General features: G+C 52.0%; 8 protein-coding genes across 8 annotated transcripts; 5 read left to right on the forward strand and 3 right to left on the reverse strand.

Annotated features, from left to right (window-relative positions):
- Nucleotides 1–3,806: 3,806 nt before the first annotated feature.
- PMZ80_010986 (uncharacterized protein) lies at nucleotides 3,807–5,066 on the forward strand (the record flags this gene model as incomplete). The annotated part of the gene is made up of 1 exon (XM_064879374.1): nucleotides 3,807–5,066. One exon carries the CDS (start codon nucleotides 3,807–3,809, stop codon nucleotides 5,064–5,066), a length of 1,260 nt encoding a protein of 419 aa, XP_064724813.1.
- A 2,769-nt stretch (nucleotides 5,067–7,835) lies between these two features.
- PMZ80_010987 (uncharacterized protein) lies at nucleotides 7,836–8,168 on the reverse strand (the record flags this gene model as incomplete). The annotated part of the gene is made up of 1 exon (XM_064879375.1): nucleotides 7,836–8,168. The coding sequence occupies one exon, from the start codon at nucleotides 8,166–8,168 to the stop codon at nucleotides 7,836–7,838; it is 333 nt and encodes a 110-aa protein (XP_064724814.1).
- Nucleotides 8,169–9,748: 1,580 nt separating this feature from the next.
- On the forward strand, nucleotides 9,749–10,660 carry PMZ80_010988 (uncharacterized protein; the record flags this gene model as incomplete). Its single annotated transcript, XM_064879376.1, has 2 exons — nucleotides 9,749–9,964; nucleotides 10,013–10,660. The coding sequence occupies 2 exons, from the start codon at nucleotides 9,749–9,751 to the stop codon at nucleotides 10,658–10,660; spliced, it is 864 nt and encodes a 287-aa protein (XP_064724815.1).
- A 149-nt stretch (nucleotides 10,661–10,809) lies between these two features.
- On the forward strand, nucleotides 10,810–12,586 carry PMZ80_010989 (uncharacterized protein; the record flags this gene model as incomplete). Its single annotated transcript, XM_064879377.1, has 2 exons — nucleotides 10,810–11,908; nucleotides 11,952–12,586. 2 exons carry the CDS (start codon nucleotides 10,810–10,812, stop codon nucleotides 12,584–12,586), a joined length of 1,734 nt encoding a protein of 577 aa, XP_064724816.1.
- A 1,676-nt stretch (nucleotides 12,587–14,262) lies between these two features.
- Nucleotides 14,263–15,363, forward strand: PMZ80_010990 (uncharacterized protein; the record flags this gene model as incomplete). The annotated part of the gene is made up of 1 exon (XM_064879378.1): nucleotides 14,263–15,363. The coding sequence occupies one exon, from the start codon at nucleotides 14,263–14,265 to the stop codon at nucleotides 15,361–15,363; it is 1,101 nt and encodes a 366-aa protein (XP_064724817.1).
- A 271-nt stretch (nucleotides 15,364–15,634) lies between these two features.
- On the forward strand, nucleotides 15,635–16,035 carry PMZ80_010991 (uncharacterized protein; the record flags this gene model as incomplete). Its single annotated transcript, XM_064879379.1, has 2 exons — nucleotides 15,635–15,874; nucleotides 15,931–16,035. The coding sequence occupies 2 exons, from the start codon at nucleotides 15,635–15,637 to the stop codon at nucleotides 16,033–16,035; spliced, it is 345 nt and encodes a 114-aa protein (XP_064724818.1).
- A 4,040-nt stretch (nucleotides 16,036–20,075) lies between these two features.
- On the reverse strand, nucleotides 20,076–22,859 carry PMZ80_010992 (uncharacterized protein; the record flags this gene model as incomplete). Its single annotated transcript, XM_064879380.1, has 1 exon — nucleotides 20,076–22,859. One exon carries the CDS (start codon nucleotides 22,857–22,859, stop codon nucleotides 20,076–20,078), a length of 2,784 nt encoding a protein of 927 aa, XP_064724819.1.
- A 1,530-nt stretch (nucleotides 22,860–24,389) lies between these two features.
- On the reverse strand, nucleotides 24,390–24,914 carry PMZ80_010993 (uncharacterized protein; the record flags this gene model as incomplete). Its single annotated transcript, XM_064879381.1, has 2 exons — nucleotides 24,390–24,833; nucleotides 24,885–24,914. The coding sequence occupies 2 exons, from the start codon at nucleotides 24,912–24,914 to the stop codon at nucleotides 24,390–24,392; spliced, it is 474 nt and encodes a 157-aa protein (XP_064724820.1).
- Between the last annotated feature and the right edge of the window lie 34 nt (nucleotides 24,915–24,948).

The raw sequence follows: 24,948 nt of genomic DNA on the forward strand, positions 1-24,948 counted from the left end.
TGTAAAATCCTAAGCTCCAATCTGCATTCTCATTGGCACCAACATGAGATTGTTATAGCAAGCCTTTTCTGGTACCCAGTCACCAGCAGCTAATGTTCTCATGCCTCGCACGACCGAGTGCAGAAGATAGATGCGTCTCATAGCCCTTTGTCTTAACGACAGCAGTTCTGGTTGAAATCATGCTCAATGGCTGGGTGGAAGTGTTGTCATCTTGCAAAAGTCTTGGTTCAAACCCGTACCAGCAACTACGAAATCTGAGCGACCTGTAGTCGGCCTTTTGGTTGCCGTCCTTGCCTATGCCTATTAGGAGCTCTGCTGCACTTACGGCGAGCTAAGACAACCCGACTGGTACTGCAGGACTTCCAGAAGCAATGTTACTTCTAATATTAGCCATAGTAGCACATGTTACATGTTGAGATTGTTCCTTTTGAACACTCTATACTCATGCTGTTTACGAACCTTTTCCACAGGTAGCGCCGCTGCTGGAGTTTGATGGGTCCTATGCCCACAACGCCCTTGCACCTGTCTCGACCTACGTCGACCGGGCCAACCTGCGATCACAATTCGGAGGAGCAACTGCATATGTAACAGCATCGTCGATGCTGACCAGAAAACACGGACGCTCGTCGTGCAGGGGATCGGAAGAGCAGGAAAGACTAAGCTCGTCCTGGACTACATCCAACGGCATCGACATAATTTCTCGGCCCTGTTTTGGATCGAAGCCGGCAGTCGCGAGTCGATGGAGCACCCAAGTCTACATCCTGCTGTACAACCTGCACTTGGAAGCGGCCCAAGGCGCCATACAGGCGCACCATGCGGTGCCAGCGATCAAGCGATGGTTCTGGGAAGAGGTGGTCGTTTGTGATGACGCTCGATCAGTAACCCGAACGATCGCTCCTACACCGACCTGCGTCGGTTCTTGCCGGATGATCCCCCGCCATCCGGACCATCATCATTGCGCTGTAGCAGTTCAAGGCCGACTTCCGTTAGTGTTTCCAATTTCCACCAATATCAGGAACACCACAGCAACGAGATAGATGGCTACTGTGAACAAACGAGGGGCTGCCGGCCTGCTGTAAAATGCGGCTTCATCGTTGCGTGTGTCTTCCAAGGTCGCTCTATTTCCGGTCCGAGGCTCTTCCTCCGCCTTCTTCCTCCTGCTGAATAAGCCCATATTAGCTGCTTGTAGCTCGACGTGTATGAAGTTCGGAACGGCTAGACGGCCACAGGAACTATCTACGTTTAGTGGGCATAATCATCCCATGCGTTGTGCTTGTGAACAATGCAGATTTCTGAACCCTTACCGTTATGGAGGCTGTAATTAACGACTTATTGCCGGCATTACCTTCGAGCCCCGCACAACTGTGAACATCCTGTAACAGCTCATCCGTTCGCTACGTTTAGATTGACCCTATTTGCTCCCTACACAGTAGATATCACCTGCTGGGGCTTGGGAAAAGGTTGTCGACAGGGGTTTGGTGAATTACTGAAATTACTGAGTAACGTCATTTTTTGACGTCATGCATACACTTTGACTGTTGCCAAAGCTTTGCTCTAACACCTAAAAAGGGTCCGGTCCGTACCAAGCGGAACAAGCCTTGACAACCCGTACCCTCGTCGAGTACATCGAAGATGATATATTTGCGATCTACAAGCGTGAATGTGCTGCGAAAGCATGAGTCCTATAGGATTCTCGGATTGTTCGAGAGCCTGAAAACAATCTGGCAATGGTGAAGCAGATTAAAATCAGCCCCGAGTGGACAACCGCTGCCTGGTATCTCAAGAAAACCTCCACATTGTACTAAGCGTAAAGCTACACTTCAGTCTCACACTAAAAGTCGTTCATTGTCACTCGAGAACAATGTTCGTCTCGTTATGGCGTACACCTAGCACCGAGGATTATTAAGAGGGTCCTGTTCTCGCTCATCCCTACGCTTCTCAGGAACAGCAATTGGTATTGTAAAATCTTGGTACTCGCGACCTCTTGCTAAAAGGATGGTCCTATCCATCCTCCGCATACTTGCCAAAATCTGTAGCCATATCTATAGTTGGGATCACGATAATCTGTCCATGTTGTTTACTGACAAAGACGAATTAAAGGCCCCCGCTATCACGGCAACCAGCTTTGTGCACACGCCTGTGGCAAAGATGTATATACGTGAGTTACGAACGGACTCCGAGATATGTAGTCTCACGTACAAGATCTACAGTGTTGGCCAATAGTACCACAACTTTTGTAGTTTTATACTACAAGCTGTAATATTAGTGACTGTCGGCCTGTCGAACGCAGCTGCGCGCAGTAATCCGCTTTCGCACCACAATCGAGATCCGATAGGCCAAAATCGTATGAATTGGTAACTTCGATTTGGCGCTCTTGAGCTGCGACAAAGGGCTCTGGATGTTCTGTAGACACCAGCAATGTCGGCGGAGGCTGGACGCGTCCTTTCCTCATCCAAGGAGCTTTTTGCACCTGAATGTAACAAGCCGACAGCCGAATCACTTGGACTGTACGAGATATTGTGCAGTTAGTAGCGGGGCGAAATTATTGTAGAAAGAACGGCTGACGGCAAGGCTATATATGAAACGCCTGAGAACACGCCTCAAGTTTAGCGTCGAAACCCCGAGCGAGCTATCATTCTGGAATTTTCTTGCTAGGGAAATGGCGTCATTTTTCCGCAAGTGGAACACCTAATCCCGGCATATATCTGAATGACAATCCGTCTGCTTTTCTCCGACTGCTTAGCTTAGGCGCTTGTTGGACGGCTTTTTACACACAGCAGATCTGATTGGCTTGCATGCCGCCATGAGCATGACTGCAGGGTGTACGGCCTAATTTGGCAATGTCATATGGGCTCGCAGGCATGATCGAGGAACTCAAGGTTGTTTGTGTTAGGCCTAATCTTAGAAACATTTCCATCTGATTCTATGAAGGCTTCTGCGGTTCAGCAACCCTTCAGAACGCAATTCAGCTTCAAGACAATCAGCTCAAATTCGAGAGAACAGGCGAGCCCACGGTGAAATAGATTCTTATTGCACTGATTCAACGACGCCAGCTCTGCGCATACCGTGATCGCTGGTAGGAGAGCGTCGCCTTGCAGCATCGTTACCGCGTGGCTGAGTCAGCAAATCTAGTTGGGTCCACGAGATCGGACGATTGTTGCTGTAAGCTCGCGAGCTATCACTCCGATGATCACAAGCGATATTACATGATGTTGCTTATGCATGTCTTGCTGTGTCCGCCCTGTGTCATTGTCATCTTGGAAAAGGAATTGACCGCGGTCGCCACGTGTGCCTGTGTGATTTCAACGGACATGGCCGCAGTAAGACATTTTAGAAAGGCACAGCGGCAAAACAGTATATGAGTGACATCGCTTGGAAAAGGTTGGCTGTATTCCTTCCGCAGATTCTCAAGAAGGACACGCGTTTGCAGAATCGAGGAGAAGGAAACGATTATGCTGAGCAGCACAGACGCCCTTCAAAAGACCCAAGCACATGTCATGGCATACGGCATGGGTCTATATGCGCTACTGTGCGCTCTTGCATTATGTATAAGGCTGTTTTGGACGGGATATCAGTCTTACAGACGCCTGCGGCATGTTCCTGGTTCAACAAGCTACGCGCTGACAAGATTTCGGCTTGCCTATGATGGTTGGCATGCCCGTTCTGTTCACTCGATTCAAGCCTTACACCAGCAATTCGGACCTATCGCTCGCGTTGGTCCCAATCAGGTATCATTCAATAGCCTGTCAGCACTACGTACAATCTATGGCGCCGGCAGTGGCTTCGAACGGACCTCGTTCTACAGGATGTTCGATGCCTATGGGACACCGAATATGTTCACCTTTGCTTCAGGTGTCGAGCATCGTAACAGAAAAAAGCTAGTCAGCCACATGTACTCGAACCAAACGCTCATGGAGCGACAATCTGTCGAAATGGTCAAAAGGAAGGTCCAGGCATTTCTGACCATGCTGAAAGCAGAGTCCGACTCCGCCAGTGAGATTTTCACCACTTTGCACTATTTCTCCTTCGATGCTATCAGCGAATTTGTCTTTGGGACAAAGTATGGAGGGACGAATGCTTTGAGCGGCAACACAGCTGACAGGAGATTGATCAATGACATTCTTGATCCAGCCAGGCGACGACTAGCCTGGTTTGGTATTCATTTTCCCGCTTATACCAAATGGGTCACCACAAGAACCGGACTTGTCGGCAAGATGGTTGACGGATTAGGACTTCTTCCCATGAACAAACCTTTCACATACTCTGGCATTCGCAGGCATGCTCTTCAAGCTTTTTACCAGCACAAGAACGCCATTGAGGGTGGAGAGAAAGTGGCCGAGGACACCACCGTGATAGGACGTTTATTCCAGGTTCGCGAAAAGCACAGGCTGTCGGACATGGACATTGCTTCGGAATGCGCCGATCATTTACTGGCTGGTATTGACACTACCGCAGACTCGCTCATGTTTTTGATCTGGGCTCTTTCTTTACCGCAGCATGAAAGATATCAAAACCAGCTGCGAAAAGAGCTTTTGAATTCACAAGTCGATGAAGCAGGGTGGCTATATCCTAGGCACCTAAGCCAGCTCCCTTGGCTCACTGCGATTCTCAGGGAGTCTTTGAGGCTCTACACCCCTCTGCCTGCCTTCGAGGAACGTAGCGCTCCGGTTGATACGGTTATCGATGGCTTCACTATACCTGCTGACACAGTCGTTGGCATGTCGCCATACTGTATGCACAGAGAAGAGTCGGTCTTCCCTGAGCCACGTGTCTTCAAGCCTGAGAGATGGCTGGCCGATGACGGCACCCTTCTACCCGAGTCTGCACCTCAAAATAAGTGGTTTTGGGCGTTCTCCAACGGAGCGCGCATGTGCATCGGTATGTATTTAGCCAATGCGGAGATGCTCATGCTGCTTGCCGCTTTATACCGTCAGTACACCACCGTCGCACGATACCCAGATACGACACCCGGCATTACTAGCAGGTACGAGATTTTTTGCGACGAGTCCATGAGTAAAATGACAGAGCATGAATGTTGGATAGATTTCCAGAGACTTTCAGGATAGGAATGTACATTGAGAAACGTTGTCCGAAAGATCCAGTCCGACGATGAGTCGTCGCAGAGTCTGTAGATAGTCACCACCCTTCATGCACAATAACACCTCACAAATGCCCGCAAGCGGTCATACCGACCAAACACCTGTCAGACCTCACCACGATTTTTTCGTGAGTCACCTACCTATAGCGGATGAAATAAGGAAAGCTAGGAATTCAAGATAACTCCACCTATAGGGATTTGCACCAATATAGATTTGCAACACCACGTCTAATACTGCTATTGTAATTGTCCTCTCTCGTCACCTACCACCAATTGCTCGTAGCCGTTCAACAACCATCAGAAAGGGCTCGGTAGACGTAGGAGGATATGTAGGGGTAGGTGTTGAGGGCCTCCCTGCCCTGGTTGGCCCTCTCGTCGTCGTCGGAGGCAACTGCGCCTTGTCATAGGCCTTCTTGATATTGTCGATATTTGCGAAGGTCTTATTGAGATCGACTGGTCCCTGTTTCTTGGATCTTGCAGCGTGGTCATCTGAGAGGCGTTTATATGTGGTAGTTTGACGCTGGGCCTCCGCAAGGCGAAATTGCAGCCGGTCTATTGTGCGACCTGTCTTGGCGAATAACTCTCGTATCTTATAATCGAGTGGTGTAAGGGTATGAAGAGTGGTAACGGCCTGATTTAGCTCCCTGTGGTTGGTAGGTGTACGCTGAACCTCAGTAGATGTTGTTATCACCTGTAGGCTTTGCTGCTCGCTGTTGCTGGCTTCTTGAAGGATGAAGGGCGAGGATAATACCTTATTGGGGGTTGTAGGGCACTATCCCTGCTGATTGAAAGCCAGATTTGATATTCCTCGTAGTTATAGCAGCGTCTCTTGCAGATTGGTAGTATTCTAGGAACCGTTGCTTCTTTACTGGCGCAGTATCATCTAGTTGACTGTGAAGGTTGACCACAGCTCGATAACTGCGTTTGAGGGACGAGAATACGCATAGATCGAGTGGTTGAAGAATATGCGATGCGTGTGCGATAAGGTAGTAAGGTATTATCTTATTCTGATGACATTTCCACATAAATTCGGTGGTACAGTGACTGCGATGGCCATCTAAGATTAAAAAACGGTATTCGCGGTTATCGAGGTCGGTCGTAGTCTGAGGTATAAATATCTCGCGGAGCCACTGTAATCCGAGGTCGTTGGTAGTATAGGCATTGTCTGAGGATGTATAGTACCAATCTGGGGTCTTATGAGGAAGAAACCACTGCTGTTGGACGCTTTTCCCTTTGAATATAACCAACGGGACGAGGGCCTTGCCTATTGCGCTAATACACTCGACAACGGACACCCATTCTCTCTATTCAGGTCTCGAGACATAAGATCGCTTCGAAAGACTGGATCCAACGATAGTTTGGTTTGTGCAAGGCCCAAGGACGTTACCCGTTTCGTCCATATTATAAATATGCTTGGTTTTGATCTTGTAGATAGTAAGTAGCGAGAGGAGGATAATATACCACTGGGAAACGTTCGAAGAATAGAGGTCATGAACTCTTTGGCTAGCTATTGAAACACCCTTCTTGGTATGCAAGTCAGGGTGTGGTTTTATGAAGTTCCTTGCCCATAGCTTTCCAAGCTTTCCATCACCACCAGAGGCCTTGTGGACAATCGAGGCCATATCTTGTAGTTGACGATGGTTAAACGCGTGTCCTGCTCGCTCGGCTTCGAGTAGCCACTTGGCTAGCATATCCTCTTGTGTCGGACTGAGTTTCTGTTGGTTGGAATGACCAGCGACGCGACTTCGTTGGCCACGTCTTCGTCGTGATAAGGTGGTATGATCGAGGTTGTAGGCGGCTGCGCAGGCTCGGAGGGAGGAATAGCGACCGGTATCGAGGTCTTTGAGGGCCTGGCTAATGATATATTCGTTATCCATTGCGTTGATGATGAGTTGGTTGAGTAATAAGTCGTCGCAGTTGTAAGAGTAGTTTGGAACGCGGTGGTGCAAATCTATATTGGTGCAAATCCCTATAGGTGGGGTTACAAGGGCGAAGGGGGTGCTGTTGCCGGAGGAGCAAAGCCTATGGGATGGTATACGAAGTAAGGAAGGGTATCGGCTGAACACAGCAAGCCTGTTTCTGCTCCAGTTAGCGGCATAGATTCCTTGTGGAAAAGAAGCTCCTTGCAAGACGCTCTTCCGTGTATCTTCTCTTTGCCTCTTTCGCTCGTCTGCGGGCATAGGTGGGCTTGACCGTCCTGGTTCCCTGGCTTTGCCTGGTCGGAGTATTTCGTGGTGCTATGGTCCCTTGGGAATGCCGCAGACATGAAACGCCTATGGTGATCTATTTCTCGACTTATTGCAAGATGAAATAGCTTCATGACTTTCAGGGGACGTGCACTGCCTTTACGACAAAGGCTTAACAAGATGCTTCTTTGTCCTTGCCTTTTCGTTATGTTGCTCGGCTCACCATTTCAGCATCACCCTTGTCCGTCTTCCGACAAGCGAGACACCATCATGCTTCTCACGACTACTCCAGCACGAGTCGAAAGCATTTTGCATGACAGGCCTCAGAGCAGCCCAACGTCATTTGAGCACTGGATCATACCCACATCGACAGCAACAAGCAAAAGCAGCCTTCACGCCTCGAGCTTCAGCACCTCTCATGCCACAAGACCCGGTGTGAGTGCATTTGCACTCCTTGCTTTCGAAGGGGGCCCGCCATCAACACAGGACGGTCCACCATTTTGCGAATGGATTGGGAGATCGGCCACCTCGTGAACGTCGGAAATCAGGGGCTACCGTCTCATATAGCTGACAGTTAACGACGCCCCTACGGTAAGGCGCTGCTGCACCAGCATGTGGTTCCTCAGTGTCCTCACCGTGGCGGTGGCCATATCATGGTTCTCTGGTCCCAGGTAGGCGTCCCTTGCGTTTCCCCACGTCACTGGCTGGCCAATGGCCACGTACAGGTCGTCCATCTCATCGTCATCGGCTAGATACTCTTTTCTGGACGATTGTGATACTCTTTGGGGAATAGCGTCCGAGACCGAGGTTAGTCGCAACAATGCCGACTTGCTCGGCAACAGTACCATCAATGGTTCCTCGCTGAGCTCAGTGACCCCAAACATATCTGCGGCAGTGATCGCGTCATCTGGTCTAGGCACGACATCATGCTTTGTTCAGATATAGCTCCATAGAATAGGTGTATTTTTCGCCTAAATAGCGGTCTGCGGCCTGGTCTTGTCGGTTTTGATTTCTTGCGGATTTGTAGTGTTGTAGTTTTGAAGTAATCTCTTCCTCGTGGCTAATATGAGTGATAAAGCCTTCGTGCTAACTCGTCGTGGGAAGCGCCTGCTGAGATGCGTCATGACGGGGAGCTTTATCGTCGTCAAGATCTCGTTAGAGAGGGATTCATCAAAGAAGAGTTCGCTGTGGTGGGTGTATGGAGTGAGGTATTGCCGCCTCCCACATAAGGATGTAATTGCTGGCTAGATGTGCGGATACTGAGGGCTGTCACACATTTATTGTTGCAACGAGGCAAAGCGCTGCGACAGCACAGAAGTACGTCGAAAATAGCCATCTATGCGAGAGGGAGAAGATAACCGATATTGAGGCCGATAGTACTATAACAGTCAGTCAGAGGTCGCAGAAAGCAGCTGGTCGGCGACTGCATTGGCCTTCCGATCACTGGTACATACTACCAATCTACAGAAGATCCAGAAGCAGCTTGTACGCTTATTTATTAACCAGCAAATAGCTTTCCACGAGGTCGACTCGAAGGAATAGAGGGAGTTTATAAAGCTGTTGAATCCAGCAATGGATGTCGCTTGTTCTTGCGGGTCGTTGCGACGCTGGGCTCGAGAAGAGTTTGATCATGAAAAGACTGCTGTCAAGACGTTATCGTACCAGTCGGAGTCGAAGGTTCATCTCTCTTTTGGTGTGTAGACGTTGCCCAATAAGTACGCTGTTTTTGCTGTGGTTGGTCATTTTGTACAGCGATTCGACGTACAGGGCAAGGCGAGGTATCGCAATAAGGCCATCTTGCTCGGTTTGAAGAGGATGAAGGATAAGCACGGTGCTGTTGAGGTGGCTGACAAGATTGTCAAGCTCGTTCTTGACTATGGGATTGGTCAGCAACAACTTGGTTGTTTCCAGAGCGATAACCCAGCATACAATGACAACACTATTCGAGACGTTTTGCAGCGAATTGACCCGTTAGAAGACGACTGGATCACTCGTCGAGCTCGCCATCTTGGTCGTATTTTCAATATTGCTGCGAGGGACTTTTTATTAAGGTCAAGACGTTGACGCCTTCGAATTTGTGGTTGCGGGCACAGCCAGGGCTCGATTCAACAAGACTGCAATGACGAACGCAAGGGCGCGATTGGAAAGTTGCATAACGTTGTCGCATACATCAGAGGAAGCGTTCAGCGTACAGAGGTATTCAGAAAGATAACGATTGATAACAAGAACGTTGCAGCTTGGAGATTGATGCACGTGCAGATGACTAAACGCGACGGCATCATCACTCTGATTGGTCGAGAATTTATCTTGAGGCCGGACGGTGTGCGGAGTTTGAGCTGAAAGTAGGAAAGCTCCGTTGAGCTAGTCCCCCTTCGGGTAGGTGCAGCGAATAATCAAGAATTTCCCCTCTTGCAACACCAGGAACTGACTCATGAATACACAGATCTTGAAGCACTACAAGATAATGAAACGCGCTGGTCATCGCATCACGCACAAATCAAGTGCGCCCAATGTATACGCCAGCGAGGTCTTCTGCTTCCAATTCAAGGACCAAATCAAGGCCGATACGCTCACAGACGCAGACTGGGACGAACTTAGCGAGATCGAGCTTGCCCTCCAATCTTTCGCCGATACTACCATCGACCTCCAAAGCAACGCAACTGACGGGCGTCATGGCTCTGTCCGAGAGTGGCTACCTACATGAGAATACCTCCTCAAGCACACGAAGGAAGGTCTTGTCGAGGCGCAAGCAAAGCACGGGCCAAAACACCCAATTGCTGTTTGTTGGCAGAATTGCTGGCAAAAGCCTGACAAATGGCGGCATACAACCGACGACGCGCAGACCGTTTATGCAGCAGCGACACTACTCGCTCCACGCGGTCGGAAGGCCTACTTTGATCAGAAGTGGGATGGGCCATCATTTGGCAAAGACGCGATGATCAAGAAGGTCCGTCAATACTGGAAGAAGCACTACAATGACAAGCTATTCACAGTCGACAAGCCGAAGCCAGTAATAAGGATATCACCACTAGAGATTCAGCTTGGTAATAGGAGTGGGCATTCAACAACCACTCATCATAGCGATGCATTCATGGAATATATTCATCAGCCAACAACTGGCAACGTCGACGTACTTAACTGGTGGGCAGAGTACGGTCCTATCGAGCTACAGCGAATAGCCTTCGATATACTGTCAATACCAGCAATGTCAGCAGAGGTAGAACGGGTCCTCTCCTCTACAAAACGCACCCTGACTCCGGACCGTAATGCCCTCACAATCGAGTCACTCGAGATCATCGAACTACTATGGTGGCGAGGTGATATTGTACTACAAAAGAGTGATAGCGGTGAGGTAGAGGAGGAAAAAAGCGTTTAACAGCAGTAAACTACAACACCATGAATTGTCTATACCAGTCACGTGCACAGCTTCACAGCGCTGCGCAGCTGGCCAACGCTGCTCTGATCAAGTCGTTAGCGTACTTGGCGGAACCCGTCGACATTCATGAGCTTAATAATGCCTTCACCATGGACTTCATAACAGCTTATCAATTCGGCATATCGCGATCCAGAAATTTCACAGAGAATGTTGATGTCAGGAGAAAGTACTTAGATCTCTATCATCCAAGACGAAATTGGCAGTTCGTTTCCTCGGAGATTTCGCCCATGGTTCGCACATGTCTGCGACGTATTGGTATACCACTGTACCCCTCTTTCATCCGCAAAGCTAGCGCATGGCTCGAAACATGGCCCACAAACATGTGCGAGGCAGCAGATGAATGTCTCCAATCCTCCTCCGAGGACCTATATGAAGGCGATAAGCCGTTAGTTTTCAAACAATACAAAATGGGTCTGCTGTCTCTTCGGCAAAAAGACCCCGCCGCAGGTACGGAACTCCATCCGCACCTCGATGAGGGCATGAACTTCACAACGAACTCAAAAGCCGGAGGCTCGACGATTGTGGACGACCATACTACATTGTTAGAAGTATACTCTGAAATGGTTGACCAACTCGCGGCGGGCCACGAAACCTCCGCCATAACTCTGACGTATCTCTACTATGAGCTCATCAAACACCCGCACTTACAGGACCGATTGTGTGAAGAACTCGCTACGCTACAGCCTCAGATCAGGTGGTCTTCAAAAGATCCACTCAAGCTTCCCGCCGCGAAAGATATTGACGCGCTCCCCTTCCTCCAGGCTGTTGTAATGGAAGTGCTCCGCCTTCACGCTCCAATTCCTGGCATGCAGCCACGTGTAACACCCACCACGCCAGGTGGTGTGAGTCTCGGGCCTCTAAGCACACCGCATCACTATGCTGCCTTACCCGGCAATATTCGGGTGTCAGCAATGGCATACGCTCTCCATAAGAGCCCCGAGATCTTTCCCGCTCCAGCAACGTTCAATCCGGATCGGTGGCTCAGCTCCTCCGAGGAGCAGCTGGCAGAGATGCAGCGCCATTTCTGGGCTTTTCGCAGTGGTGGACGGATGTGCATCGGAAGACACCTGGCAATGCAAGAGATTAAGCTCACTGCTGCGGCAGTGTTCACGAACTTCAAAATGGAGATTGTGAAGGGAGGCGACATGGGCATCGAGGAAGTAGACGCCTATACGACAAGACCAAAGAGTGGAAAGTTAGTTCGATCTTACTGAATTTTCCCTTACCGAAGGCTACGAAACCACCATAACCGTCAATGTCGTGTCCACGTTTTTCCTCGCCACACTCCTGGTACCGGTTCTTCGCTTGTCTGCACAGAAATACAAGATAACACCCCACATTGCTGTTGTCGGATCAGCAGTGCACTTCTGGGCCGATCCTAAAGAACTCACCACTCCACCGACTGGCGAGATTCTGTCCTCTATCTCCGATCCGGAAAAAACAAATATGAAATCCCGCTACAACCTATCCAAACTCCCCGTGATGCTCCTCGTCCGTCACCTCTCTTCTCTACTTTCCGCATCCGCTCAAGCAGACCCAATAACCAAAAGCCTCGTGGTCATCAACAACGTAGCGCCAGGCCTCTGCGTGACGAACTTGTTTCGCGAACAAACTCGTCTCGCGGACGCGCCATTGAGAGTGGCCTTGAAAGTGATTGGTCGCTCGAGTGAAGAGGGTGCGAGGACGCTAGTGCACGGAGCCACGGCGGGACGGGAGACAGGCGGTGCCTATCTCAGTGAGTGTGTGGTGAAAAATGCGAGTGAGTTTGTGAGGAGTGAGGAGGGAGCGGTCACAGGGAACAGAATTTGGGAGGAACTCAGAAGTATCTATGAGGTTCTTAGACCGGGATGTACGGCTGTGCTTTGATGATGGACGACGATGCGTGGTGATACTTGATGTGACTATGAGGAGTTGCGAGCATTGTCAATGTTCAGAACTCAACAACAACAGCATCAATTTCCTCCCGCCTGGTCTCATTCCGCTCTCAGCCCATCCTGCTTTTATCTCACATCCCATCCCGTTTCACCGAAGGTCGAAAATCAGGGAACTGTGGTGAACATGGATAAGGAATAGTCAATTACGTTGTTGAGACGACATCATAGAGTATCAGTAGCTCGTGGACCTTCTACGTTCTCAGAGATATTACTTCAACCGACATGTACGGGCAGCGAAAGATACGTCAGAGCCAGAATACCTCTGTCGGATTGAGATCTGGCTCCGGGCTGACGCCGGAATACTGGACAAGCAAATTCAGGAGTACAATCGCGAGGCGGTGCGAAGCTGTCGTCTCCTGTCTTTAAGAAAGCGAAAGCATGAGTCTGGTCATGACGAGACGGGTACCCGAGTGCCTAGGAAGGTCTAATGCCAAGATGGCCATCCAAGGGACAAGAATAATGGGTTGGTCGATGCGACCAGTTCGCGGAGACAGTGATGGTTGAAAGTTCTGCCTTGAACCAGTACAGCGTAGGGATCAAGGACTTGGGTCTAAACTGTGCCTAGAAGTTGATTAGAAATTAGGCTTCGGGTCCGATTTACCAAGTCTTCCCGAGGGGATGTGTCAGAAACTAGGGTAGGCATCAAAACTTCCCGGGAGAGGGGTGCTCCCACCATTTCCTAAATGGTCCTCCGTGGACCTTGCGAACCTTCTCTTGCGAAGCAGATGTAAATAACACGTAAGGCAGCACCGTAAGCTCGCTTAATTTCCACAAGGCTCTCTCTGTCAAGATGTCTCCCCGATTGATTACTGCCTTAGCCATCGGCCTCTCGATAACCTTTCTACTGTGGTGGTCGAAACGTCTTTACAACCTCGCTGTAAACTATCGTGAGGCGAGAAAGCTTGGACTGCCAATCATCGTATGCTGGTTTAGTTGGCAAGATCTCCCTTTCGGCATTGTTAGACCATATCTCCGCTGGTTGACTCGCTTATCGCTTTTTGCATAAGTACTTGCGGTGCAAAAACTTGGCAAACCTCTTCGTTTTGCGATCAACACGGATTGCAGCTCGTGTGCGCACCACCAAACGGTGTTCTTGCTAGTCTCTCTTTCCCTATAGAGTAGGGTAAAGGTGTACGAACTTGTACATACAGGTCTACAAAGCTAATTAAAGGCCGTACTGGTGCGTACACGAGCTGCAATCCGTGTTGATCGCAAAACGAAGAGGTTTGCCAAGTTTTTGCACCGCAAGTACTTATGCAAAAAGCGATACCGTTCGACCTTGGCGTCTGGATTAACTTTTCGGACCTTTCTTGGTGGTACAATAATGCTTACAAACCTCACTACGAGTATGGACATGCAATCTGCTTGGTGATCCCTAGACGAAACGAAATCTGGGTCGACGATCCAAAAGCCGTCTCTGAGCTTCTCACAAACTGGAAAAAATGGCACAAACCATCAGCGTTCTATCGCATATTTGAAATTTTCGGGAAAAATGTGCTTACGATCGAAGGTACAGACTGGCAGAGACAACGGAAAATCATTAACTCAGCTTTCGCCGAACAGAGTCTCGTCTCGGTTTGGAAGGCCACCATGAAGTAAACGAGCCAGATGTTGGACGTAGCTTTCGCGGACGAGAAAGCTATAAATCTCTTCGATGTGAAAAGAGCAGTTGATACATTGACCATGCACGTCTTAGCGGCGGGCATCTTCGGTCAGGACCTAGATTTTAACGGTGGACGTCAAAGAGTTGCTGCTCATAACAGAAAGTCACTTGAAGTGACGCAGAGATGGATCTTGCAGCAGCTCCTCTGGATAATCCTCTTTGGCAACCTCAAGATTCCAGCCTTCTTACGTACTTTTCTGCCTTCCACAATCAGAGAAGTGCTTGAGACGAAGGAGGACTATCAACGGTATATGGCCGAATTTGCCGAAGAGTTACAGTACAACGACGACAAAACGAAGAGCGCGACCAACTTAATCACGACTATCATCCAGTCGAATGACAAAGCACGCGAGGACAAGCTTGTTGCGACAGGTCGCAGGATGTACCTTACAGACCATGAGCTCTACGCAAATCTGTTCATTTTGAACATGGCAGGTTTTGAGACAACTGCTACCACCTTAGGTTTCACTATCCCGTATCTAGCAGCGTACCCTGCTGTGCAACGCTGGCTTGTCGAAGAAATTGATAGCGTCACGAAAGAACGCAACTCGAACTTGTACGACGAAGTGTTCCCCCAACTCACCAGAATGATGGCAGTGATGTACGAAACCCTTCGACTGCGTGGAGCGTTACAACACAGTTTCAAGGTGAATCCCGAGAATCAAACTCTTGAACTTTCAGACCGGGAGCTCGTTATACCAGGCAACACATATTTTGGGGTCAACGCCGCTAGCCTTTCTCGAGATCCGCAGTATTGGGGACCCGACAGCGAGGCATGGCGTCCTTCGAGGTGGATTGAGCAAGACTCAGACACGGGCAAAGAGAGTCTGAAGGATGCACCAGAAGGAACCATCTTCGTCCCGTGGACGGTAGGACCTCGAGTTTGTCCAGGAAAGAAGTTCAGTCAAGTCGAGTTCACTGGTACAATATTGACGATTCTTTCACGACATCGACTCGAAGCACAAGCGGTGTCAGAGGCCATGCATGTACTTCCGATCGACCCACACCAAAGGATAAAAAGCCGTCATGACGCGTTCGCGCTATAGTAGTGACGAGCTCCACACGGGTCAGCCGCGGTTGATCGAGGGGGTGAGCATGACCGTCCACCAGCAACAACCGAGAGAGTGCAGTCCATCCACGGAACGGAAGGGTTCGTCCATGACACATTTCGGTGGACGAGAACCGCACTGTCCACCACTCTCTGCGACGAACCGCACATAAGTCGAACACCAACACCGCTCAAGAACTGTGGCCACCTCTCATGCTCCCTCCTTCTCTCATTCGGGTATCACTCTTGTACATTTTTGCTGACCCCACATGCCTCTCAAGAGTGGCAAACCCTGCAAACGAAAGGCCTCGAAGCGGTCCACCAGCCGACAGGTCAAAGACGAAAAAGCGCGGTACGAGCGACGCCGTCGTCGCCGGTGGGGCCTGGTCAAGAAGGCCCGCGAGTACAGTGTGCTGTTCGGGGCGGAGGTCTACTTGCTCGTGAAGGACGAGCACAACGCCCACTACTTTGCATCAGAGGAACAGTGGATCGGCGCCCCCAAGAATGTGGTGAGCTAGCGGTGTCCGTCGATCACCACCCCTCTGATGCTGATGGTGGGTGACAGCGAGCCGTGCGCGTCGAAGCACCCGGACGCCAGGTCCATCGAGTCCGAGAAGACCTGTCGGTTGCGGAGACCGGTTCTGATGACCCTGAAGACATCCCTTCTTAAGGCTCTGATGATACCACTGCTGCACGTCCTCTCCGCGCCACCTCCAAGGGTCGAGACCTACAAAGCGCGTACTCGGGATTCGTCGATCGCCTGAAAAAGGTGCACCGAGCACTGGGCACCCTGCGACGCCTCGACGTTGACCACGATGATGCGGATTTTGAGATAGAGGCCGCCCCGGGTCCGGAGGGCGACAGAATACGGGGACCATAGCTGTCTATCACAGCGCTCCTCTAGCCAACAGGTCGAGCTGGCCACTCGTGGACTTGTCTTTCCTGACCGATTTGGAGCAGCTGCACGTCCAGGGCGGTGTGTGGAGCCGGGTCCAGGAGACCTTCACCCGCGTCTCTCACACCAGCCGGTGCTGTCTCCTTCGGGGTTCTTTGGTGTTGGGCAACGGGCAGACGGCCTTTTCGGTCGCCTCGCCATAGGTCTGCAGTCCTTGCCCAGGATCGCTGGCGCTTTCTCAGCTCTGTCAGTGTGGCCACGTGAATACGCGGCTCCTTTTTCAATCCGCGAGCCACCGACTGCGATCACCGACAGCCATGGAGATCATCATAGAGCGGCCATGGGCACAGGCGTGGAGGAAGGCTTAAAGATCAGGATGTGTGAGGGATCGGAGGTCGTGCTGGCGCCGATAGCTTTCTCCAAAATGGCATGTCTGCAAGACAGATCGGCCTCGGCCCACATCCGCAGTGCCTGGTCAAGGAAGCCTCCACCGTTGTGTTGTTCGTCGTGATCTTGCTTCACTGCCACGTCCCCTTGTCCATCGTAGGGAGGTCCTTGCTCTCCTCTTGCAGGTCGTGATCATGAGCGAGCTCAATGCGAAAACTGGTCTTCTTGCTTCGCCAGCTTTAGCTTCGAGCCTGACATCGCCGAAGGTGACGCATGCGTAGTACTCGGGCAGGCAGACAGTGTAGTGTGCTACAGACCAGCACCCAATCAATGACGGCGACGCAGTCGACGCGTCGTGCAAGCTCGCGCCAACCGGCCGAGATCTCCTTCACCCCGCTCAGTACTAGACCCCGGGGACGACATGCTGGCAGGCACGACTTGTTGACCACACGAGTTCAGATGTGACTATTAGCCTCTTGCATGACGTATGGCCAGCGCTATTTTTTGACTGTGCACAAGACTAAGGCTCCGCTCACAAACAGTGGCATTATCAACAGCCGACGTCACTCTTCCTGTCCTATCTCCATGGCCCTGAGCGCGGCAATGGCATACACCAGTGCAAGATGACCACCAAGGGCATCGATTGCACCCTGACCAGTGGCCACGGATTTGTGTGGGTGCGCAACATCGTTGTTGGTGGGAGCAGCATTGGGGGCGTGACGATCAACTGACGTTGCACTACTGATGTATGAACACCACTCTACAAAGAAACAGGTGGGGATACCTAGACTGACACGCAGCCTCGAGGACGTGAGGAAGACCCTCACCCATCTGGCAGTGGAGCACCTCATGGACCGAAACACCACTTGGCGAGGAGGAGAGGGGACACGAAGATCGGTTCGCAGCCTCGACTTCTGGTGGCAACCTTATCACATACCGAGTCGGTCTTGTGAGGGATGCCAGTTTGTGAGGGAGCAGTAGGGTTTGCAGATCGGTTGGTAGATCGACATACAACCTCGCGATCTGGTGGCAGACTTCGGCATTGGTCCCACCCATTTTCGATGTACTGTGGATGAGCAGGCCGATAGGACCGCAATTGGTTAGGAGTACATGCATGCGGTCTGCCTCTCGTCCGGGTGTGGCAGCAGTTTGTGATGTCGTGGCCTGCCGAGCGGCCCGCCTGCTTGGCCGCACTAGGGTGTTTCATCGTCGCCGCGACCCTTCCGGTGGCCGTGGTGCTGATATGACGGGCCTCACCGCCAAATGTCCAAGGTCACTTGTCGGCCATCGGTATGCCCGCATCGGTAGCACCTTTCTACCACTTTGTGCCCATTATCCTGCAACGCAGGGTGCCAAGGCTGGACTTGCTGCAATAGAAGCTACGTCAGCAGGACAGAACTAACGATCTCGCGAGATACCTTCCCAACCCATTAGCCACAACGGATACGCTCTACTGCACGATCGACATATCCAGAGTGACGGAAGAGGACACCGACAAGACCTCGCCAGGCGCAATCAGGGCGGCTGTGGAGAAAGAGATGCGAGCCACGAATGGACAAGGCAACTGGCGCTGCCGAGCGGTGACCAGAGACGCGAAGAACGCGAATCGCATCAAAATTGCATGCAGAGACGAAACCGAACAACACATGGTCAAACAGGTGGCAGAATAGCACTTGGCATCAGAGTGCTCAGGGACGAACTCTACCAGATCAAGGTAGACAATGTCAACCGCCTAGCGGTCCTCGACGAAAATGGGGAAATCCGGACCGGCGCAGCAGAGGCCTTCGGCCAAGAGAACGAAACGACTGTGGCAAAGATGGCATGGCTGAGCAAGAAAAACATCGCAAAGGCATATGACTCCATGGTGGTATATCTCACGAAAGGCAGCGACGCAAGGCACCTTCTGAGGGAGGGTTTCTTCCACGTCGTGGGAGAGTCCGGCTACGCGGGGGTATTCGAACGACGGCCACGCCCAGAGCAATGTTTTAATTGCTAAGAGCTAGGGCATAAGGCATTCCAATGCAAGAACCCTCAGAAATGCGCGAGATGCGCCGGTGGAGGCCATCGCCACAGCGAATGCGCAGAGTCCGTCTTAAAGTGTGTACCGTGCGGGAGTCCACACGAATCGTTCAGCCGGAACTGCCGAAAGCTCTACCCATCTCAACATGAGTAGAACGTTTCATATGATCCAGCTTAATGTGAGAAAACAAGGCGAAATACACGACAGCCTGATGAATGATGAGGAGATACAAGATGCGGCGGTCCTAGCGATCCAGGAACCTCATGCACGGAAAATCCAGGGCCGACTCTTGACAACACCTATAGGTCACCACAAGTGGACCAAGATGGTCCCCTCTTCGTGGAGAGAAGGGAGATGGCCAATCCGGAGCATGCTGTGGGTAAACAAAGAGGTAGAAGCAGAGCAGGTACAGATAGAGTCCCCGGACATAACGGCAGCAGTCATCAGGCTCCCGGACCGGCGGATCCTGGTTATATCGGTCTACGTACCAGGAGGAGACCCGCAGGCTCTTCGAGAGGCATGTGACACCCTGCGCGAGGCTGTGAGGGATGTAAGGAGAGATGCGGGCGCAGTGGTGGAGGTGGTGATTGCAGGAGACTTCAATTGACATGACCAGTTATGGGGAGGAGATGATGTCTCTCTAGAAAGACAGGGCGAAGCCGACACGATTATCGGCCTGATGAGCGACTTCGGCCTCAGCAGCCTGCTCCGACGAGGGACAAAGACGTGGCAGGGAGGAGAATATGAAATCACTATCGACCTGGTCCTGGCTTCCGAGGAACTGACGGCATCAGCGGTCAAATGCTCGATATACGGGACAGAACATGGATCTGATCACCGTGCGATAGAGACAAGCTTTGACGTCTCGGTTCCGATACCAAAGCGGCAGGAACGGCTCCTGCTCAAGAACGCACCATGGAAGGAAATCAATGCCAGAATCGCAAAGACGCTGAACGCTAGACCATCCGGGGGAGCAGTACAGACCAAGACGGATACACTGATGTCATTGGTGTTGGAGGCTGTACATGCCCTCACACCGAAGGCCACGCCATCACCATATGCAAAACGATGGTGGACGACTGACCTCACGCAGCTGAGGCGCATATATACCTGCTGGAGAAACCGCGCCCGGAGCGAGCGCCGGGCAGGGCAGATCGTCGCAGGCCTGGAGGAGACGGCAAAGGCCGCCGCAAAGCAGTACCACGATGCTATCCGACAGCAGAAGAAGAAACACTGGAATGAATTTCTAGCGGACAACGACAACATCTGGAAGGCAGCGAAGTACCTGAAATCTGGCGACGAAACCGCGTTTGGGACCCTGTTTGCCAAGTCTTCACCAGCTGGTTCCTGACCCGCGATGTGCCATTTGTTCATCCTCCCGTTCCCATGCTACATCGCGTTTCAGTCATTACGAGTAGCTTGCTTCAATGGTAGTCGAACATCTCCCATGGTCGATGGTTACATAGTTCGACGCTTCCATCGCTGATGAGTCGTTGAGTTCGGCATCTGGAGGACACAGGCTCACCACAGCGTCCCATGCTACGAAGTTGATCCTGCATGGTAGACACCTGTCGAGTAGACGACAGTGTTGCCTTAACGCGGAAAGCATGAAGCTGGCCGTTGTGATAGGGACACCCTCTGCCTGAGGCCCGACGAGAGCGAGATGGAGTTGCCGGTATGCTCCGCCCTCGATCTGTGTCTGGTCCGATCGTGCTAGGACGCTCGACCAGAATCGATCTTCGTCATGGGTGACGTCCAGCTGGTGCGAGATGATGAGTTGTGCGACAGCAGCACGACTTTCCGCCGATAGTGATTCTTTCTGGACACCCCATAAGAGAACAGTACCAAGACGAAACGAGAGCTGACTCTCCCCCTCGCTAGGAGATGTGGCACTTTGGGTGTCCTCCTGTTGAGCATCTGGTACTGCTTCGAGCCACGAGCTCTCACCGTCTGTCTGACTATCGGGGATCTCCATCGGGCGGTGCTCGGCGCTCCTCTCTGGACCTGCGTTGTCCAAGACCTCTGCCCCAGTACTCGCCCGTCTCAGTCTCTTGAGAGAGTTGGTTGAAGTCAATGAACCGCTAGCTCGTCGCTTCGTGCCTGTCGCGGAGTCGTTCTGGACGCTCTGGCTGTCGTCAAATGGGGACGCTGAGTCTTGCACTTCGCTGGCTCGGGACGGAGCGGCTGCTTCACTCTCGCAGTCAGAACGGTCATAACCCAATCTGGCTAACCATGAATGTTGATCAGTCCCTTCAGGGTCGTCCTGCAGCGCCTCGCGGCTCGTTTGCGCCATCGCTTGGTATTCGACAAAGTCAACGACCTCTTGAAGGCCACGATCGTGATGGATCTTGACGACGCGAGGGAACCGAAGGGTGCTGTATCGTGCATCAGCCGGACGATCGAACCCAGCTCCGATGACTTCCGCCACGGCAGCCTGCGAGAACAGATGCGTGGGTAGGGCATTGCCTTTCAGCTCGGTGACGATGTGTAATCCCTCGTTCTGGATAGAGAACGGCTTCTGCGACAGCCGACCGTGCGCATTCAAGAATCGAACATCGGCGGCAGAGATCGACGGTGGCGATACCTGTCCCACGATATGAAAGCACGTGGTCACCCTTTGGTCGTGATCTCCAGCCTCTACTTGTCGGCAAGCGAGGAAGAAGGTCGTCCAGGATCCTCGCCTGAGACCAAGACTTGCTGCGGTTAAGGGGTCACATTGACCTCCAACGACGGCGAGGTCGGCCGAATCTCCCAAACCAGAAATGTAGTCCTTTTTCAGCTTCACATGCCGTGCCATCGCGTCGTCGGCGCCGACATATGGGTCTTGACATGCCTTCAATACCAGTCCCTCCCAGTTCTGCGCCAAAGCGAAAGTCATTTGACTAGCGAGGCGGCGTTCACTGTCCGAGGTAGAAAAGTCCATCACAATCTGCTCGCCGATCGCTGCCCGCCCGACAATAGGTTGCACAAGCTCGTGGAGGTAGCGTCGTCGCTGGCTGTAGGTCTCATCGACACACCTGCGCTCGTCCCAGAGCAGGATATCGTGAAAGACGACCATGAGATGTTCGTTAGGGTCCGGAGGTGAGTCTTCGGCACACCCTAGACGACGACCTTCGCGAGTAACATACCGGCGGATTTTGTAGAATGGCATGATGTTGTTGGCATTGTCGTTCCACACGACCAGCTCACCGACCAGGATACCGTGCGTTTGCAATTTACTTCGTGTCTTGTCCAGCCCCAAGCATTGTCGTACTGTTGGCACGATCGCGACACGATCGTGAGTAGAGTCGCGGCCACTTTTCGAGAAAAGCTTAACCTCTGGCTTTTTCTTACCGCCCTGTTTCCAGACATGCACCTGACAATATTCCCCATCGTACTTCCGCTCCACACTCACCTCTCGGTCGCGCATCAGTCGGTGACCATGAATAATGCTGCGTGCTTTCTCGAAACCGGGTAACCCGACCAACGTTCCAGCTTGTGGTTGAAGCGAGATCTGCAACTCCTGGCAGCTGAGCTTCTTTCCCCGTCGCTCTTCTTCGTCGTGGATGAATGCCAGAGCACTAGACATTGAGTTGAGCACGTGGAGCACATGCGGCAGACTGTCGTGCACCAGCTGCAAGACCAACGTCTCCGGGACGACGGCTGGTCTCAGGTCCTTGAGCAGCAAACGGACCGCCCATGGAACTTCCTGTGCCGACATACTGCGAAACATGTCGACCAGCAGGTTGAACGCCGTGGTGCGGGAGCTGGTGCCGTGCCGTCCGCGAAGGTCTGCGCTGGAGAAGTCGCAGGTTGCCGCAACACGGTCTAAGGTCGTTTCCACTTCTTGCAACGTCAGCGGTGTCTTGTGCCCGTGAAGCTCGCCTGATTCGACCAACGCGTTCAGAATGGCTGAAGCACAATCAATGTTTCCGTTATCCTGTTGCTTTTCTAGTGCCTGTCGCCGGCTCGAACCGACGCCCCAAGCTCGGACCACGATGGCCGTGATCTGCTTCTCCCCGAGTCCATAGACGCGATCGTATCGCTTGCATGGCAGCAAGCACGACAACAACGCCAAAGCATGGTCTTCCTGTTTAAGGCTGCTGACGTGCTGCTCAAACCACTGTTGCATGATTTGGTCTGCCTCGCTGACTCCGTCCGGGGATGAGAGCTGCTCCCAAAGCAAACAGATGGTGGAAAAAGGCAAGGCCATGGCGGTATCAAAGGAAGCAGAAGAGACATCAACAGTAGAGGGGACAAAGGAATGGTATTCGTGGTGGTCTCAAGAGGTCTTCGCTGCTGACCTTAGATACGTCACACGTGAAGAGGCAGTCGGGCGTAGAGATATTTTCATCTGTAAGCGATCATTCGTTGATGTTTGTGGCTTTGTCCGGGTGCCGGTTCAGCTTGCATGACCTCCGAGACGATACAAGCACTAGCATCGTTAGCCAGCAGCAGATGCAAGGCAGACCAGCTAGGTTCATGCTAATCTACCTCACCTTGAACACTAGTCTCGACTTCACGGCGACGAATAAAAGGAACGCGCGGTCTTTCTTCTTCGCATCGCTCCAGAACTTGTCATGAGTCCCTCGGCGCTGATAAGGGGAGCAGAGTCTTCCTCCTTCTCGGCGCACCATCAGCTTGTACCACCAGCTGTCAGCATCTCTCATTCTGCTCACGTCCACTGTCAAAGCTTGCCGCAACCGTGTGTCACTTGGACGTCAGTCAGTTGGATACGTCCTTGGTATGGACGCGTACAAGGGAGTGTGCAGGACCCTTTACATGACCCCTTGCCCGCATACGGTGCAACAGTGCACCAAACATCATATCTCAGACCGAGACATTGTGATGGCAGCCGCCGGCTTCGTCCCCTCCATTTTGTAGATATGGCTGTTCGTCTTTTCACATTCTGTCCCTTCGTCGGTCAAGCAGATGGGTTGATCGCACGCGCACACAAGAGAAGAAGTCAGGCAGTGGTGCTGCTCGCGCCGTGTCGTTGTTGCTAGATACGGTCCTCGCCATCGTCGGCCTGGTAGTGGCCATCGTACCGATCGTGGGGCTTGTGGTGGGCAAGCTGAGGCAACGACGATTACATCTGTCGTCAACTTCCTTCACCGCAGGCATGTGACTCAACCAGCCGCGCCTGCAGTACCGCTAGTGGTAGTGCGGAAGCAGCTAGGCGCGCAGCGGAGGTCGAGACCTGACAAGGCAGACTCAGCCGCTGTGAGTATCGCCCATCCCATGCTGGCGCTTTGTCTACTGCAGCCTCAGTTATTTGGTGCGGAATTGGGTGCGCAATTTGCGGTTGGCTTGGCTTAGCGGTAGCGGCGGTCCCGAGACATTGTAAACCAGGGCGTGCCGGTGCAATGGGTGTCAAAAGCGGCACCTAAAGGCCCTTTTCCCTGATCCAATTTCTGGCCCTAACGGCAACTTTCCGCATAGTGAAGCGCCCTCCCGGAAAATATACCTGCCTCACACATGCTAGCATAGCCTCAATACACAGCCTTTCTTCGCTTGAGCACCTCTGTGTACTATCGCACCACGATGTAGATGTCTTTCATAGATGAAGGCATCTATGTTGCTTTTAGGGTAGAGTGATCTTGATCTTTCAGTCTTGGTCGTTCCAGATAATTGTCATGTCTTTCGACTAATGATAGAAAGGATGCATCTTCTGCAATGTCAGCCCGGCGGCGAGGTCACTCGGACCAAGAACTCCGTTCGCGACATTGCCAGCTATGCCATTCTATCCCACACTTGGGGTGCCGACGATGATGAGGTCTCGTTCGATGATTTTACCTTGTGCCAGAGCGGGACCAAACTGGGATACCGCAAGATCCAGTTTTGTGCTCGACAGGCGGAATCGGACGACATACATATTGCGCAGGGTCCGCATTTCGTCCTGTAGTTCGCCATTCTGGGCTCTCAGGGCTTGTTGTTCTGTTTCGATTTCGCTCAGCTGCGCCTCCACGTTCTTGATGATCGCATTCTGTCGCTCGATGGTCCTCTTCAGTGTCGTCACCAGCTTCACCAGTGTCTGGAGAGCTGTCTTGCCATTGCCCTCGTCTTTATTCTCGTTGTCGTCTTCGTCCACGTATTCATCGTCATCTTCTGCTGTTTCAATGTCTCGGAACGACAAAGGGTTGACTCTCTGGGTCTCTCGCGCCTTGGTGCTTAGCTTGATGTTTCTCTGGCTGTGTCACACCCGTGGTGCTCGAACTCGAGGTGACGCTTCAGGTACATGGCGTGGTGTTGCTGTGTCGATGACCATCCTGACGGGTGCAGCCGGCGCTAAGGCCACGTGT

The sequence above is a fragment of the Knufia obscura genome (assembly GCF_036327395.1).
Source record: "Knufia obscura strain CCFEE 5817 isolate CBS 148926 chromosome Unknown scaffold_23, whole genome shotgun sequence".
NCBI classification, from domain to species: Eukaryota; Fungi; Ascomycota; class Eurotiomycetes; order Chaetothyriales; family Trichomeriaceae; genus Knufia; species Knufia obscura.